Source organism: Diplotaxodon limnothrissa, linkage group LG14 (assembly GCF_057381915.1).
Source record: "Diplotaxodon limnothrissa isolate DT_005_m linkage group LG14, D_limnothrissa_male_GT1.1, whole genome shotgun sequence".
Classification (NCBI taxonomy): domain Eukaryota; kingdom Metazoa; phylum Chordata; class Actinopteri; order Cichliformes; family Cichlidae; genus Diplotaxodon; species Diplotaxodon limnothrissa.
The window spans coordinates 16,426,291-16,441,516 of record NC_140609.1 but is presented as its reverse complement, the minus strand read 5'-3'; the positions used below and the strand labels follow the sequence as shown (position 1 = coordinate 16,441,516).

General features: G+C 41.2%; 1 protein-coding gene across 1 annotated transcript; it reads left to right on the top strand.

Moving 5' to 3' along the window:
- The first annotated feature begins 1,769 nt into the window (after positions 1-1,769).
- Positions 1,770-12,187, top strand: gmps (guanosine monophosphate synthase). Its single transcript, XM_085370531.1, has 16 exons — positions 1,770-2,037; positions 3,378-3,550; positions 3,697-3,811; positions 4,169-4,266; positions 4,511-4,614; positions 4,877-5,070; positions 5,706-5,871; positions 6,534-6,685; positions 6,799-6,972; positions 7,294-7,399; positions 7,542-7,657; positions 8,322-8,447; positions 9,162-9,277; positions 9,371-9,501; positions 11,197-11,369; positions 11,544-12,187. The coding sequence occupies exons 1-16, from the start codon at positions 2,011-2,013 to the stop codon at positions 11,643-11,645; spliced, it is 2,073 nt and encodes a 690-aa protein (XP_085226657.1). The 5' UTR covers positions 1,770-2,010; the 3' UTR covers positions 11,646-12,187.
- Positions 12,188-15,226: the final 3,039 nt, after the last annotated feature.

Sequence of the window (15,226 nt, the reverse complement as noted above, 5' to 3'; positions counted from 1 at the left end):
TTGCTGCAGTTCAACCTCTTTCAGTGTGCAGTAATTAGTAGTTTGCCTAACAATGAATGTAATGATCCATAATGCATATTAATTAAGCTGCTGTATTATTGTATGCTGCATGGCAGCCCTGGATTATGTTAACCAATTACGAAATTTTATTCATGCATCATTATTGAAAGCCAACAATCACGCTTCTTCTCATTCATCTTTTAGACTGTAGGGTGAGTTGAGCTACTCCTGAACTTTGAGAATCCAGATGAAAGCACATGATAGCGATACTGTAAAATCAAAATGAAGAATATACGGATCGAAAACTCTTCAACCACCCCACGGGTTTTAAACAGGGCTCATACTGATGTTTTCTCCTCGATCAAAGGGTCTTTTGGCGAGGGTCATGACAAACGCATTACCCCACATTTAATTTAGAGAAAATGAATGACAGCATGCTTGGCCTTGTGGTTGCCATGAGTGCATGTGAAGCCGCTTATCCTCACAGATGGCATGTGACAACACACACGGGCATATTTGAGAATATCAGCATGTGATGGAGACTGTGAAGCTGCAGTTGCACTCATGTGAGAATGTCTGTGTCGGTGTAAATCTACACTGAACTGCTCTGGGGCTCCACACTGCCAGCAGCTATGATATGTCTGAATTACTCTATTGTAACCCCATAAAGTTTGACTATCAATGTGCACAAATTATGTCATGTAGAGGGCTCTTGTATCAAACTATATATGAATCACCAAAAACCTGCAGACAGGGATCTTGAGCCTACTTTTACACTATATGCTGGGGTGAATTATTCAAACCATACCAATGATTAGGATTATTTGAGCAGATTAATTTATGTCACATGAGGACTGCTACAGTGGTTACCTTATTGGTTGGTTTACATCATCTGACTGGCCTTAAAGGACACATTACAACACATTACAACAAATCTATGATTGGTATTTTCCCCTGGTCACGTTATGTTGTTCATCACATTTTCCACTGGATGGTGCTAAAATCAGCACATCTGAATATACTGTAGTAATTCTCAGATTCACGCAACTTAAAATAGTCCAACTCCCCTTCTCAGGGATATTTAATGGCTATTTCGTTTTTCACTTAACACGTGACTGACCTTGTGATCTCCAAGAGCTGGATTTTTCTTTTTTCATCAAGCCTCCAGAAATAATACTTTAAAGTGTGGCAACCTTGAAGCATTCATTGCTTCTTCTTGTTGCCAAATGACTGAGAATCCAAACTGGGGACGGAGAGATGGCTACATAGCAGCAATTTCTGCAAGCAAGTTGGGCCTGGGTGGGTGCTGGTCTTTGAAGTATGCAATAATCTATAAGTATAGAAACTGTGGCCACTGCAACATTATTATTGGCGATATGAATGGAAACTGAATGAGTGAATGTAACTCTTAGTTTCTTCTTTAAGCTGCCTGAAAAATACATGGAAACAGTTTAATGTCACCCACACCTGGAACATCTAGTACAGTAGATGTGTTAAAGTACAGCGAGTTCCTCTCACATATTTGATGCTCCTGCCTGACAGAGACTGAGGTGTTATCACTGGAGCTACCTTATATTTCAGCATATACCATATAACTATTCCTGAAATTCACACTTTTGTCTGTTTTGACTGATAGACTCATTTTAAGTCCCCAAACAAACATATAGTTTTTTTTTTATTTTTTTTAACAAACATAGTAATGATAGGCTGAGGAACGAAATTTAGCTAGATGCCCAGCCCCCACGGGGGCCCTTCTCCCTTACTCTGGTTATTTAACTTTTCGCTCCACCCATGACATATTCGCGCTACATATTTACTTAGCCTGTTCCCACTATGAAAGTTATTTCCCGGCCAGAGGAGAGACTGTGACATCTTCAAACCAACAGCCCAATCTGCTTTTCCAACAGTAGTCGGCGTGCTGAGCCAGGAGCTAACCAGCAGCCCTCTCTCTGTAAGACCTGGGACAGCGAGGCGAAGGGGAGAGCTCATTCCACAACACGGCAGTCATCCATGGCTCTGTGCAACGGAGACAGCAAGGTCAGTTGAGCGGGAGATACCCGGGGCTCCAGTATAAGGTAGCCCTGGTGACTTAGTGCTAGGACCCAGGTTAGTGCTGTAGTCCTCCCCCCGGTTAATTTCGGCCTCTGTGTACCTCGGGGGGGGAAAGTTAAGAGAGCATGCAACGTTATCAACAGTGCTGCTGAGGAGGAGCAGTGTGTGCCTGTTGCAGTGTTACATTAACATGTTGCTCATAGCTGCTAACAAGCCGGACGTGATAACTAATTGATGTTAAACCGTGAAAAAAAGGTTTCACTAATTTTCCCAGTAAACGGGGTTGCCCTTCTCTTATGGTGGACCCCCCAACCCCCAAGATACTTCAGCTCCAAGCACCGCGTGGGTTTTAGCATAGCTCCGCTAACCTAGCAGCTACTCACAGCACTGCTAACAGGCTAACGCTCGTTACTACTGTTTATTCCAGCGGTGCGCTAGCTCGCTACACTGATAAACTGTTAGCTAGCCGTGGCCGGGCGCTCACAGTTCGTAGTGACAGCACCGCAGAGCAAGAATGTTGTTTTACGATAGCGTCCGTGTTCTTTAAGTAACCGGAAATTGTGCTTGTGCTGAACTAATTTACCTCAAGCGGTAGCTGTCACACTCTTCGTGCTAACGTTCGTTAACTGTCAGTTTGCTAACATCGTCACGAAGCTAGTGTGTGAGCCAACTTGTGGTTTACCTGTCTAACAATTGCAGCGGCTTACAGCTGCCTTATCAGCTGATATGGTGAAGTTTGCACTGGAACCATAGTGTTTTTTCTCTCTCGTGATTACTCTTCTTCAGCCCATGTTATTACCGGTTGTGCTTTAAAGGTTAAAATTGGAGGTGAGGGGGGTACCCAGCAAGTTGTTTTCAGAAACATTTACGGCGGAAGTTTCCCACTGACCACGTGGGATAATGTTTGTCTAATGTGTACCCACTTCGGCTGTTTATAAAGAAAAAATTACTGAATTTAATTCACTGTAGACTGGATGGCACACTTCCCACAGAGCATGCATGCGTTTAAATAAATAACATTTGCATATAGATGAGTGCTGAGGATCAGAGTTTGAACTGCTTCAAATACTGAGATCTCAGTCTTGATAATGTCTAACTTGTGAGATTCATGTGATGGGCTGAATGGTTGCAGCACATTTCACAAAATTGCTGTCCATCTCTGTTTCAGCTCACATGGCAACAATTATGTTAGGCTTTATTGAGTCACAGCGCTGGAGGAGAGTAAACTCAAGAAGGAATTGAGTTACCTTCTGCTGTTAGACCACTAGAAAGCTAGTCACCTCACATGCAAATCTTCACTAATCTTTCTAAATGCGTGTCCACAGCTGGAGATCAGCAGCGCAGAGCAGAATGGGTCATGTGAAGGTGCGGTGGCGATCCTCGATGCCGGGGCGCAGTACGGGAAGGTGATTGACCGAAGAGTCAGAGAGCTGTGCGTACGCTCTGAAATCCTCCCTTTAGAGACCCCGGCCTTTGCTATCAGAGAACAGGGCTTCAGGTGAGCACATAAACGCATCTCTACTTGAGATGTTTTATTTCATGCCTGTCATCATGTTTAATCACACTACTGTGTCAATGTAGAAGCTTTGAAGTGCTTTATAATGCAGTTTTACATGATTGTTTTCTTTGTGTTTCATGCCTCAGGGCAATAATTATTTCAGGAGGTCCAGCGTCTGTGTATGCGGAAGATGCCCCCTGGTTCGACCCTGCCATATTCACTATAGGAAAGCCCGTCCTTGGGATTTGCTATGGGATGCAGGTATGCACACAATAAAATAAACTGTGATTGTATTCTTAAGAAAACCAAGTCTACTTCCACAAGGCTCTTGTCAAGAAAACATTTTTTACACGTGTTGCTACTTAGAGGCAATCTGTTACTGTCACTCTGCTTGAACCAGCTCCTCAGCTCTCCCACACCAGCTGGGACTTCACCACCTTCTTCAAGAGTACTTTTACACTGGTGGAAGAGAAGAGTAATACTTACTCTCTTTTCCCAGTGAGACAAAAAAGTAACAAGTACATTACTTTACATTGCAGGCAGTTTTACACTCCCTGTAGCATATCTGTTTCCATTACTTACCTCTGGTGTGTGTGTGTGTGTGTGTGTGTGTTGCAGATGATGAATAAAGTTTTTGGAGGAACGGTACACAAAAAGAGTGTAAGGGAGGATGGAGTCTTCAGCATTGGACTAGACAACACTTGCTCCCTTTTTAGGTATTGTAATTTCTTGTAACTTGGATATGTAGTGCTTTGTTATGTTCTACGTACAGACCACATACATAGTTGTTGTCATGCTGATGTAAAGGGGCTATTACACAAATAATGAAGAGTCTAAGGTAGGGTGTAGTCTTTATTTCCCTTATATAAACAAAGTGCTGAAAACAGTAACATGCATAGTAGATTTAATGAATCGTGTGTGTGTGTGTGTGTGTGTGTGTGTGTGTGTTAAACCTATCAGAGGTCTTCAGAAGGAAGAAGTAGTCTTGCTGACCCATGGAGACAGTGTGGATAAAGTGGCAGATGGCTTTAAAGTGGTGGCCCAATCAGGGAACATCATTGCTGGTGAGCAGGACACAAGAAATGCGTCAATCCTGTTGAATATAATTCACAAGTATATTATGGTAAACTACAAAAGCAGCTTTATTTGGACTTTATGTTAAGTAAGCCTGAGGCTGTATCATATATATTTACATCTCACATAGCCTTTGAAGATGATGCTAATTTGTGTTCTGGGTAAAAGTGCTTTTCCCCGACATCTAAACTCTTGGTTTTTTCTTAAAGCTTACTAAATGAGCCCCTTAAAACATCTCTGTTTTCTCTTTAGGGATCGCTAACGAGCAGAAAAAGCTGTATGGGACGCAGTTTCATCCTGAGGTCGACCTGACGGAGCGAGGCATGGAGATGTTGCGTAACTTCGTGTTTGAGATTGCGGGCTGCACGAGTAACTTCACCGTTCAGAGCCGCCAACAGTCCTGCATCAGTGAGATCAGAGAAAAAGTAGACAAGTCGAAAGTGCTGGTGAGTGATGATTTGGGGGGGGGGAGACCAAAACTACTGAATATTTACTGTGGGAGATGATTTAACTAAAAGGCTGAAGCTAAAAAGCTGACAGTGAAGTGTGGTAGTCGCTCAGGAGGCAATGACAGTAGCAATGGTGGGAAGTTAAGTAGAACCAATTAAACTCTCAAATTAAACCCTGTTGCATCTGAAAAGAAGGTAGCCCACTCCCAGAGTGGCTTCAAACTGGGTTTCATCTCAGGGGAGGGTGAAGGCGATAATTGAGTGTGGAAAATGGGCTTAAAGTACTGATATTATGCTGTACAGTGTGTGGGATAGTTGGTAATATCTGTGACAATACTCTCATTCTGCTGTAGCGTGTTCCTGCAGCGAGTACAGCATTTTGGATCATTTCCAGGAGCAGGTTTAATCTTCTCTTTCTTAGGCTTAATATTTAACAGCCTGCCAACAGATGAAACACCAGATGTGTGTATGACTAATAAAACAAGAAGCCTAAATAAATATAAGCCACACGTTTGCAGATAATTAGTGGGTACTCTGAGTTGTGAAAATTGGGGCCAGGTGGTGAAGAATCAGATTTAATCTTTGCTCAGCTTTATCTCTGAGACACTGTTTCTTTCTGATGATACTCGCAGGTGCTGCTGAGTGGTGGAGTAGACTCAACAGTCTGCACAGCCCTCCTGAACAAAGCTCTGAACCAGGACCAGGTGATAGCAGTTCACATCGACAACGGCTTCATGAGGAAGAGAGAAAGTCAGAGCGTGGAGGAGGCCCTGACCAAGCTGGGAATCAAACTCAAAGGTAGGGATCCAAATTCTGCAGTTCTTAAGCGTGTACATGAGGTATTTATTTGAAATTCAATTTTATCACACGTTATTTTTTTTTTTTTCTGAATTAATTGCACTCTTTTAATACGTTCAGGTTCTTATTTTGAATAGTTTTCACTTTATGGAGTTACCCTTTCCAAAATGTTGTGACTAAAGCGCATATTTGTTTATTAAAAAAAGGCCAGCAGTCTTCTGTACCTGCTGCTGGCTGAACGGCTCTGTTTTCACCAGCTGCACAGATGCACAGATATTCATTACAGTGCACCGCGGTTACAAAGTTAAAAGATGGTTAAACTTTGACCTTCTTTGCTCACTGGAGTGACAAACCTTGGCTGCACAGCATAAGCCACTGCAAATAATAATTTTCAGACAACCATGGTGCCATCGTTGTGACCTGTCTGAAAACCGCTTACATCAGTAAACACAGGTGCATTCTGGGAAAACATTATCTGCCAAAGCCAGATCCCTTTCTCCTTGTTGCTTTATTATTTTGGTCACCCTCCTCCACCACACCAGTTTTATCCTATTCAGCTTTGTAGTTGAGTAAGAAAACCACAAGCTTACACCTGAGAGTGAAAGTAAAGTTGGGACTGAGTTTTTGTTTTGCTGTTAACCCTGTGGTTCGTCTTCCTTCAGTGGTAAATGCAGCGCACACCTTCTATAATGGAACAACAACTCTTCCCATCTCTGAGGAGGACAGGACGCCGCGGAAACGCATCAGTAAAACACTGAATATGACCACCAACCCTGAGGAGAAAAGGAAAATTATTGGAGACACATTTGTCAAAGTGAGGATAAGTTTGAGTACTTTATTGGAAAGTGTTATTTATTGATGGTGACATTTAAGTTCTTTTCTCTGCCACCGTACTGTTCTGACTGTATGAATTGTCCTACATCACAGGTGGCAAATGAAGTGATTGGAGAGATGAATCTGAAACCAGAAGAGGTTTTTCTGGCACAGGGTACCTTGAGGCCTGATCTTATTGAGAGCGCCTCTCACCTCGCCAGTGGTAAAGCAGAGGTCATCAAAACACACCACAACGACACTGAGCTCATCCGCAAACTCAGGGATGAGGTAAATCTAATTTCCCTAACCTTCTTAGCTAGCTACTTCAGTTTATAGCCATATTATTTGCAATGACGTAGATGCATGGTTCAAGGAGAGCTTTATTGGAGTTGAAATCATAATAAGAAGCACAAAACATTTACATCGCTTATGCTCCAGCTCACAACACTACTGACGCGTCTTTGTCTTATTAGCGTATTCATTGTCATGGATTATTTGCTGTTTGTTGTTATGTGCAGCCTCTTGTGAATGCACAGCTGTTTGACACCTAGCCGTAACGCTAGCCCGCTCACTGTGCATTGCTGATTCTTGTCTGTTGTAATCCTCCAGGGAAAAGTAATCGAACCGCTGAAAGATTTCCATAAAGATGAGGTGAGAGCACTGGGGAGAGAGCTTGGCCTGCCAGAAGAGATTGTGTCTCGGCATCCTTTCCCTGGCAAGTACATAAACTCACAGGCCTATAATGTGACTGTTCTGACTGAACTTTACAAAAGTGTAAATATAATTACTGAGTCAGACACTCAAAGACTCACTTCCTTCATTTGCTCAAAGTGACGGTCATTCCACTTTTTCTCTAGGTCCTGGTTTGTCCATCAGAGTGATTTGTGCAGAGGAGCCTTACATCTGTAAGGATTTTGCTGAAACAAACAACATTCTCAAAATCATTACAGACTTCTCTGCAAGTGTCAAAAAGGTAAAGGAAATGCTGATGTACAGCGAAATCCCAGCAGTCTGATATCATTTGTCTGTATTATTATCATAATGCATCTTGTCACTGTTTTTACTTGTGAAGTTACAGATAACTGCAAGATGTCGCACACTAACTCAAATGTTGCGATGTGATAAGCTTGGATGGCAAACCTCCAAACATGCTTTGAGGAGATTGAACTAACACAGCAGATTGTATGCTCTATGTTTGCTCTGAAGCTTGCTGCTAATTTTACTGATAATCACTGGAAACACTCCTCAGCTAGTTTTATCACTTCAGTTGTTTTGGGCAATCGATAAAGTTTTATTTTCAGTTACAATTTTGGCTTCCAACAAATACATTTCCCCCCCCAAATTCACTCCCAGCCATGTTGTGCTAGATACAGGTCAGTTCATACTCATGAATTTACACTTGTGGGTAAATTAAAATCTCCTGACAGGGCTGATGGACATATTGTAAGCTCGTGAAGGAGGATATTGGTATGTCATTTGATGAAAGAGCAAGCAAAAATTTTGCAAAGTTTGAAATTGATAAAGTGTTGTTGAAAACTACTAGTCACATCGTCAGAGCTTCAGCGGTTTGTATATTGCCGGCTGCTGTCTTTCAGTTCCACACTTACAAGGTGCTTTTATTCCCGTCTCCTCTCCAGCCCCATGCCTTGCTGCAGAGAGTCAAGTCGTGCATATCAGATGAAGAGGAGGAGAAGCTCATGCAGATCACCAGCCTTCATTCACTCAATGCCTTCCTGCTGCCCATCAAAACTGTTGGTGTCCAGGTGAGACAGCTGATCAAATTACATACCGTTAAAGAAATAGGAAAAGACATTGGACAGAAACTGCTGGCATATGTTTTGGTCAGTAAGAAAATGTAAGTTTTATTGACAATTTGTGGATATTAATGTAAACATCTTTCCCATGTGATTTTGTAAAAATCTCATGTATTTATCTTTAGTCAAGATTAAGATAATGTGGAGAATCCAAGTGTTCTCAGGTCCAGTGAAAACTTGACAAAGTATATGTTGCCAGCTGTTTGTCTGTTTCTGCGTTATAACTGTAATTAAGTGGTCAGCCACAGGACCAAGACACCCAAACAAAGAGTGTCAGATTCTCCGTTTTAGAGTCTTTCTCCCTGTCGTCTGTGGAGGGTGTGTCCTGTAGTTACCGTTAAATATGCCAAAAATGTTGAATTAGTCACCACTACTTTCCTCACCCACAACGCTGCAGTCAGACAGTGTGTAGGTGTCTGTTAGTACTTCCTGTCTGAAGCCAGAGGTTTAAATTTGCCCTCAACCTCAAAATGGGACAGACTGTGGGCAAACACTGGCAGCTTTTAGCGGCTTTTCTAAAAGTGGAAGCTGACAGGTTATTTAGAAACTTTTAGTTTTGTCACACGAAAACAAATTTTAACAAAATGCCTTTCATACTTTATAACATGTATGACACGTTGATTTTTGGCTAGATGGTAAGAATAAGAACATTTCCTGTCTCAGGGTGATTGCCGGTCCTACAGTTATGTGTGCGGTGTCACAAGTAAAGAATCTCCACACTGGGAATCGCTCATGTTCCTGGCCAGACTCATCCCTCGCATGTGCCATAACATCAATAGGTAAGTCATAAAATCAGGTTTCATTCGTCCACCCTCAGTGGACAACCGGGCAAAACACTTAGATTCATTCACGCCTCTCTTCTTTTTTTCCAGAGTTGTGTATGTATTTGGGTCTCATATGAAGGAGCCGCCAACAGACATTACTCCAACTTTCCTGACCACGGGTGTTCTGAGCACGCTCAGACAGGCTGACTTTGTAGCTCATTCTATTCTTAGAGAGTCTGGTAAGTGCACGCTTTCAAATGTTTAAAACCTCATCTATTTTAGAATATTTAAGACTGAAGATGAAGATTTAAAAGGGGAAAATACCCCAAACAAACATTGTTATCGCAAAGAAGAAAACAAATCAAATCAAGACAAGTAGTAGAGATGGTAGATTTATTCATTTAAAACAGGAAGCACATTCTCCAGGAAGAGATTACTCCTGTCAGGCTAGAAATGTTTCATTAAGGATAAAACAGTGTTGCATTGATTTGCAGTGACGCTTTCTGCCATACCAGCATACCATGTGACCATCATCAGATCTGCTGTGTAGTTCTACTGTTAAAGTAAAAGTTAAACTAGGCATGTTTACATTTTAGTTAACTGATATAAGAATTAAGACCAATTTTCAGAAAAACCTGTAACTAAATGAAATGACATTGTGTGTTAATAAAATATACAGGAAATAACTTTAGTTTTAGTCTTTATAATTCAAATTATTATTCAAATTGGGGACGTTCATAGCAACTAAGAAAGTAATTGCTAGGGGGGATAAAAACAAAACAAAAAAAGAGTCTAGTCTAAGGGTGTGTTTTCAAAGCTGTAGTTGGTTTCCTGTGGACAGAAAGAGGTGATGAGTTTGTAAACTTGTATTTTTTTCCTGTGGTTTGGTTGTTTTCACACAGCGAAAAGTGCAAGTGGACTCCAAGCAAACCAAAATGTGTCACAGAGAGAATGTTGAGTTCCCTCATTGGCCAGATGTGTCTGGGGCGGGAGCAACAAAAGTAGAAACAGGAAGAAGATGCTGTGAGAGAACGGAGAATTTACGTTCATTTCACGGTCTCCTGTACAGACCTTTGCACGTTTATAGTTCCTTCCCACATTGAGAATACAGAACAGGTGTAACAGTTACAAGTTTTTAGTTCAAAGGTGTAACAGTTACAAGTTTTTAGTTCAAACATGTAACGCACCGCTGGTAGTTGGTTCAGATCTTGGTCGGATCATGTTCACGACACGAACAAACCACTCTGGAGTCTGTTTGGAACTGCACCAAGACCACCTCCTCCAAATGGTCTCAGTGTGATGTTTTTGGTCTGAACCAGAGTATGATTTAGCATTAAACCAATGCTAAATATATAAAAGCATCACATAATATTAAAATATGACAAATTACAATAAACTATCCAGCCATTTTCTTTCGCTTATCTGAAGTTGGGTCGTGGGGGCAGCAAGTAGGGAAGCCCAGACCTCCCTCTTGTCAGTTGCCTCCTCCATCTTATCTGGGGAAACGTCAAGTAGTTCTCAGGCCAGCCAGTTGAAATAATCTCTCCAGGGACCTCCTCAGAATAGGATATTCCCAGCTGGAACACCTTACACAGGAGGTGACCACCTCAATAGGCTCTTCTTGATGTGGAGGAGTAGTAGGAGTAGCACCTCTACTCTCAGCGTCTCCTGAATCACCAAACTCTTAACTGTGTCGCTCAGGGAGAGCCCATCCACCCTTCAGAGGAACCTTATTTCTGCTGCTTGTTGCTATGAAAGCATTCTTTGTCCTTAAAAAAACAAAAAAACAAAACAAAAACCTTAATGGTGTTATCAAAACGATCAAGCCTAGATCAGCAGATTTACGGAGTTTGTCAACAACAATGCTCTGTCTTTTCTGCCAAGTTTTTGTTTCCTTTGGCTATTTTATGCTTAACATCTGTTTCTCCCTTCAGGCTATTCTGGGAAGATCAGCCAGATGCCGATCATCCTCACCCCCCTGCACTTTGACCGTGACCCACTGCAAAAGCAGCCATCATGCCGGCGCTCCGTGGTGATTCGTACCTTCATCACCAGCGACTTCATGACAGGAATCCCTGCTATGCCAGGCAACCATATCCCAGAGGAGGTATACCATCGTTAAACCTTTACAGCTAATATTTTTCTGCATATCTTACCTTCATGGCTCCTAATTCTGGTTTTCAGGATTGGAAATGAGTGATCCAGGAATTATTTAAATTCTCTTTATTTGTGTGTTTTTAAGAGTTTTTTTTTTTTTTTTTTGTCTTGTCTGATTCATCAGGTGGTGCTGAAGATGGTAAATGAGATCAAGAAGATCCCAGGTATCTCCAGAGTCATGTATGATCTGACCTCCAAACCACCTGGCACCACAGAGTGGGAATAAAATGCAAACATGACATCACAGTGTAGAGAACACACACACACACACACACACACACACACACACACACACCCAGTGCACAAACACAATAGATATCAGTGAGGGCTGGTGAACTGCTCTCCTTTTCTGTCCTTCCACCTTTATCCCCTCCCAATCTCCCTCTGCTACCTCCCCCATCTCTTCCCTTATCTTTAACATTCCCACGGAAGGCAGACTGTACTGTGACAGGCGCACACACAAAGCCACTACTGCTCTGCTCTCCCCACCACTCTACCCCGGTCTTAATATTTTTGGCGATAGGCATTGATAAATCTTGGTTATTGATAATATATTGTCTGTTTTTGTTTTGTTTTTTAAAAACCTTCATGTACAACAGTGTATTTCCTCGCTACAGTGAAAAGGTAAATTGCTACTTCCAGGTGGCCAGAAGCTGTGAAAGTTCAGTGAGTGGACTTGGTGTTGTGCCTCAGGATGAATAAAACATGAAAGCAAGTAAACGGTAGCGTTATTAAAAGAAAACAGAAGGGGTGGGGGTTAAAAATCTATAGCCCTTTTTTTTTTTTTTTTTTTTTTTTTTTCTTCTTCTTCAGATGTTTTTGTTAAATTCTTGTAGGTGAGAATGTTCTCGGCCTGAGACGATCTGATTTGTTCATTTCACTTCCTACCAAAGGTGGTGTGAACAGAAGTACAGCTGAACAGATGAGCTATGTGACCAATCAACATTAAAAAAAAAGAAAAATTGTTTGTTTTGCTTTGACATAAGTAGTTTGCTGTAGTGATCTGTAATGTTGTGGGCTCTTGACGAAGCTAACATCGTTGACGAGCTGCTGCTGTCGCCCCTGTGGGCAGCAGTCGACCCAAGAATAGCTTCAGTATACGGACTAATGTGCAGCTGTGGAGGAGGCCAATATGACGGATAACTTTGTACGTGCCTGTTCTGTTGTTTTACTTTGGGGTTTGTTTGTTTTTGTTTTTTTTGGTGTGACCTGACCTGGACTCTGAGGATATAACAGTTTCTCCTCATGCTGCAATATGTATGCTTTTTATGAAGAAGAAAAAGGCAAGAGGTCTAATAACTTATAACTACGGTAGAGTTTATAGCCACATTTTGTCGGTTGCTGGTGTCACCTCATCATGATTTTTGTTGCTCTTGTTGTGCGAGGGCAAAAACTTTTGCACATTTCGTTGTCGATCGCCCGTTCAAGCCTGGGTGCTTTATCAACATAACAAATCACACATCCAGTGGAAACTTCATCCCCGTACATCGTGTCACCCTTGTCGTGTCAAAGGTCCTCGCCCTCTGTTGCCATCTTTGACTAAAGTTCAGTGTTTCAGAAAGGCATTACTGCTTTTGTTTATCTGCGTTCTGTGCTGTCAGAGCGTTCGGCGTATCATAGTCTCTAGTCTCCAGTCGTTTAGACCTCAGTGAATGCGGCGCTCAGGTTTAACTGAGTTTTTAAAGTGTGTGGTATCACGTCAGAAGTGTCACTCGGATGTGGTGGTGCTCATGCCTCCAGAATTTTTTTTTTTTTTTTTTTTTTTTTGTGCCTCTCATCCCTCTTATACCCTTAACCTTTAGTGGCAAAGTACTCCTCATGCAAAATGAAAGGGGGAGAAAAAAAACCCAAACTTGTCTTAACTGCAGTGTCCTTCCCTCTGTTCTGCCTTTTTATACATCTGTGTTTATGTTACGTGTCTCCAATTTAAAACGAGAAAAACAAAAAACAATAGCTAATAATGGACATATGACTTTGTAGTTCAATTTGATTGAAATATCCATGAGATTAAGTTATGCAATTCTACATCCGATTATTATTTTTCTGTTTGTGTTTTTAGTCAACAATGCTCATTCTCCTTAGTAACGTGCCTCAAACCAAGCCACTGCATGCAGTTTCAACTATGACATTTGTACAATGGGAAAACTGAGCTTTAATAAAGATCTCAATGTTGAAACTTACCACTTCTATGAAAAGCGTCTTATTTGTAACAATTTCTGTTTTGCCTTTCAGATTTCTGTATTCATTTTTAATTTACACAATTACCTTTAGTGGGTACACACCCAAAAAAAGCACTGATACATTTCTAATAAAAATGCAGTAAAACACTAATTGTTAACCCACAGAGATATAAAAGTCAACAGAATACTGTAATAAACAAAATTCTAGTTAATATTTTAAAATTAAAGTGGAAGTCTGCAGTTTATATTAACCCATCTTATTCCTAAAATCAGGCTTAATAAACATGACCTGCCAAAAGGCCCAGTTGGTCCACAAAGTGAAAATTGCTAAAAAAAAGAAGTGCAGTTTTAAAAAGTTTTTTTTCATAATAATCATCTAACTAAATAAATCTCAGGCAAAAGGATAATTTGCTGACAATTTCAAGGCCTTTGTATTTTCAGACATTACTCTGGCCTGCCAAACCAAAACAAGAATCCAAGCACCTGTTTGGATTCTTGCAGTTGCAAAGAATCCAAGCAAAAGCAGGTCTTTTATGACAGCAATGACAGCAAAAGACCTGCTGTCGCTTATGACAGCAGGCAAAAACTCGAGTCATGTTTTTATAATGCACTTTTTACTCTTAAGGGCAACTTGAGATGCTCTTGATCTGTCTTGTAAATAGGTGGGTTATTTAATGTTAACATGCTCATTTACAACAAAAGAGCTGCAAAGTTATTGCTGGGCTGCATCAGGTTTGTGTTAACATGATCCCACAATCTTAAGAGTGAATATCCATGAAAATTCACCCCAAGGTCAAACCTTAGGACCAAATCACAGGACTTTGTGATCAATTGAGAACAGTGGACGCAGCATATCAGCTGCTCAGCACGGCGGTAGAGGAGTGATTTGGGCTTGTTTTGCAGCTACCTGAACCCCCCCCAGTCTTTTAATCAACTTTAAATCAAATCTACAAAAGAATATCTGAAAAAGAGAAGGTGACTGTAAAGCTCAGTGAACTGAAGCAACATTTTACAGAACAGTGGCCCAAAATTCCTCCACAATGCTGATGATATAGAAAACGATCAGTACAACTTCTTGCTACTGAGGGTTGATCTAAAAGCTGCTGAGTCATGGTGGGATGTACAAACTTTTCACAGGAGTACATACAGTCCTATAAAGGCGTTCATTTCACATGACTACCTTATCTTTCGTCACATCTAAGTTTCTTCAAAATGAACAAATGTGCTTTTGAAACCTACACAGCACATTTGAAACATTTAATGTAAATAGTTACACACAATTGATTTCTTGCCGATCTCATCAGCATCATTCTGAAACAAATCACAAAGACCTAATCACACACTCCTGCTCCCACGCACAGACCCCTGAGGCCAAGTTTCATCATTCAACTGTAAATGCAACACAACCAAATATACGAGCTTTTAGATTGCTGCTTTCCTCACTTTAATATTACTTAATGTACTAACACAGACACACATAAAAGCTTTAGACTGTAATGGGCTTCAGTGTAATTTAGTTTTATTATGGACCTATTGTGCGCAGTCAACCATCGTTCCCTAACACGCGTCCCTCTGCGTGCCAGGGGTTCAGGTGTTTGCTGCTCCCCTCTGACTGAGAAACATGAGC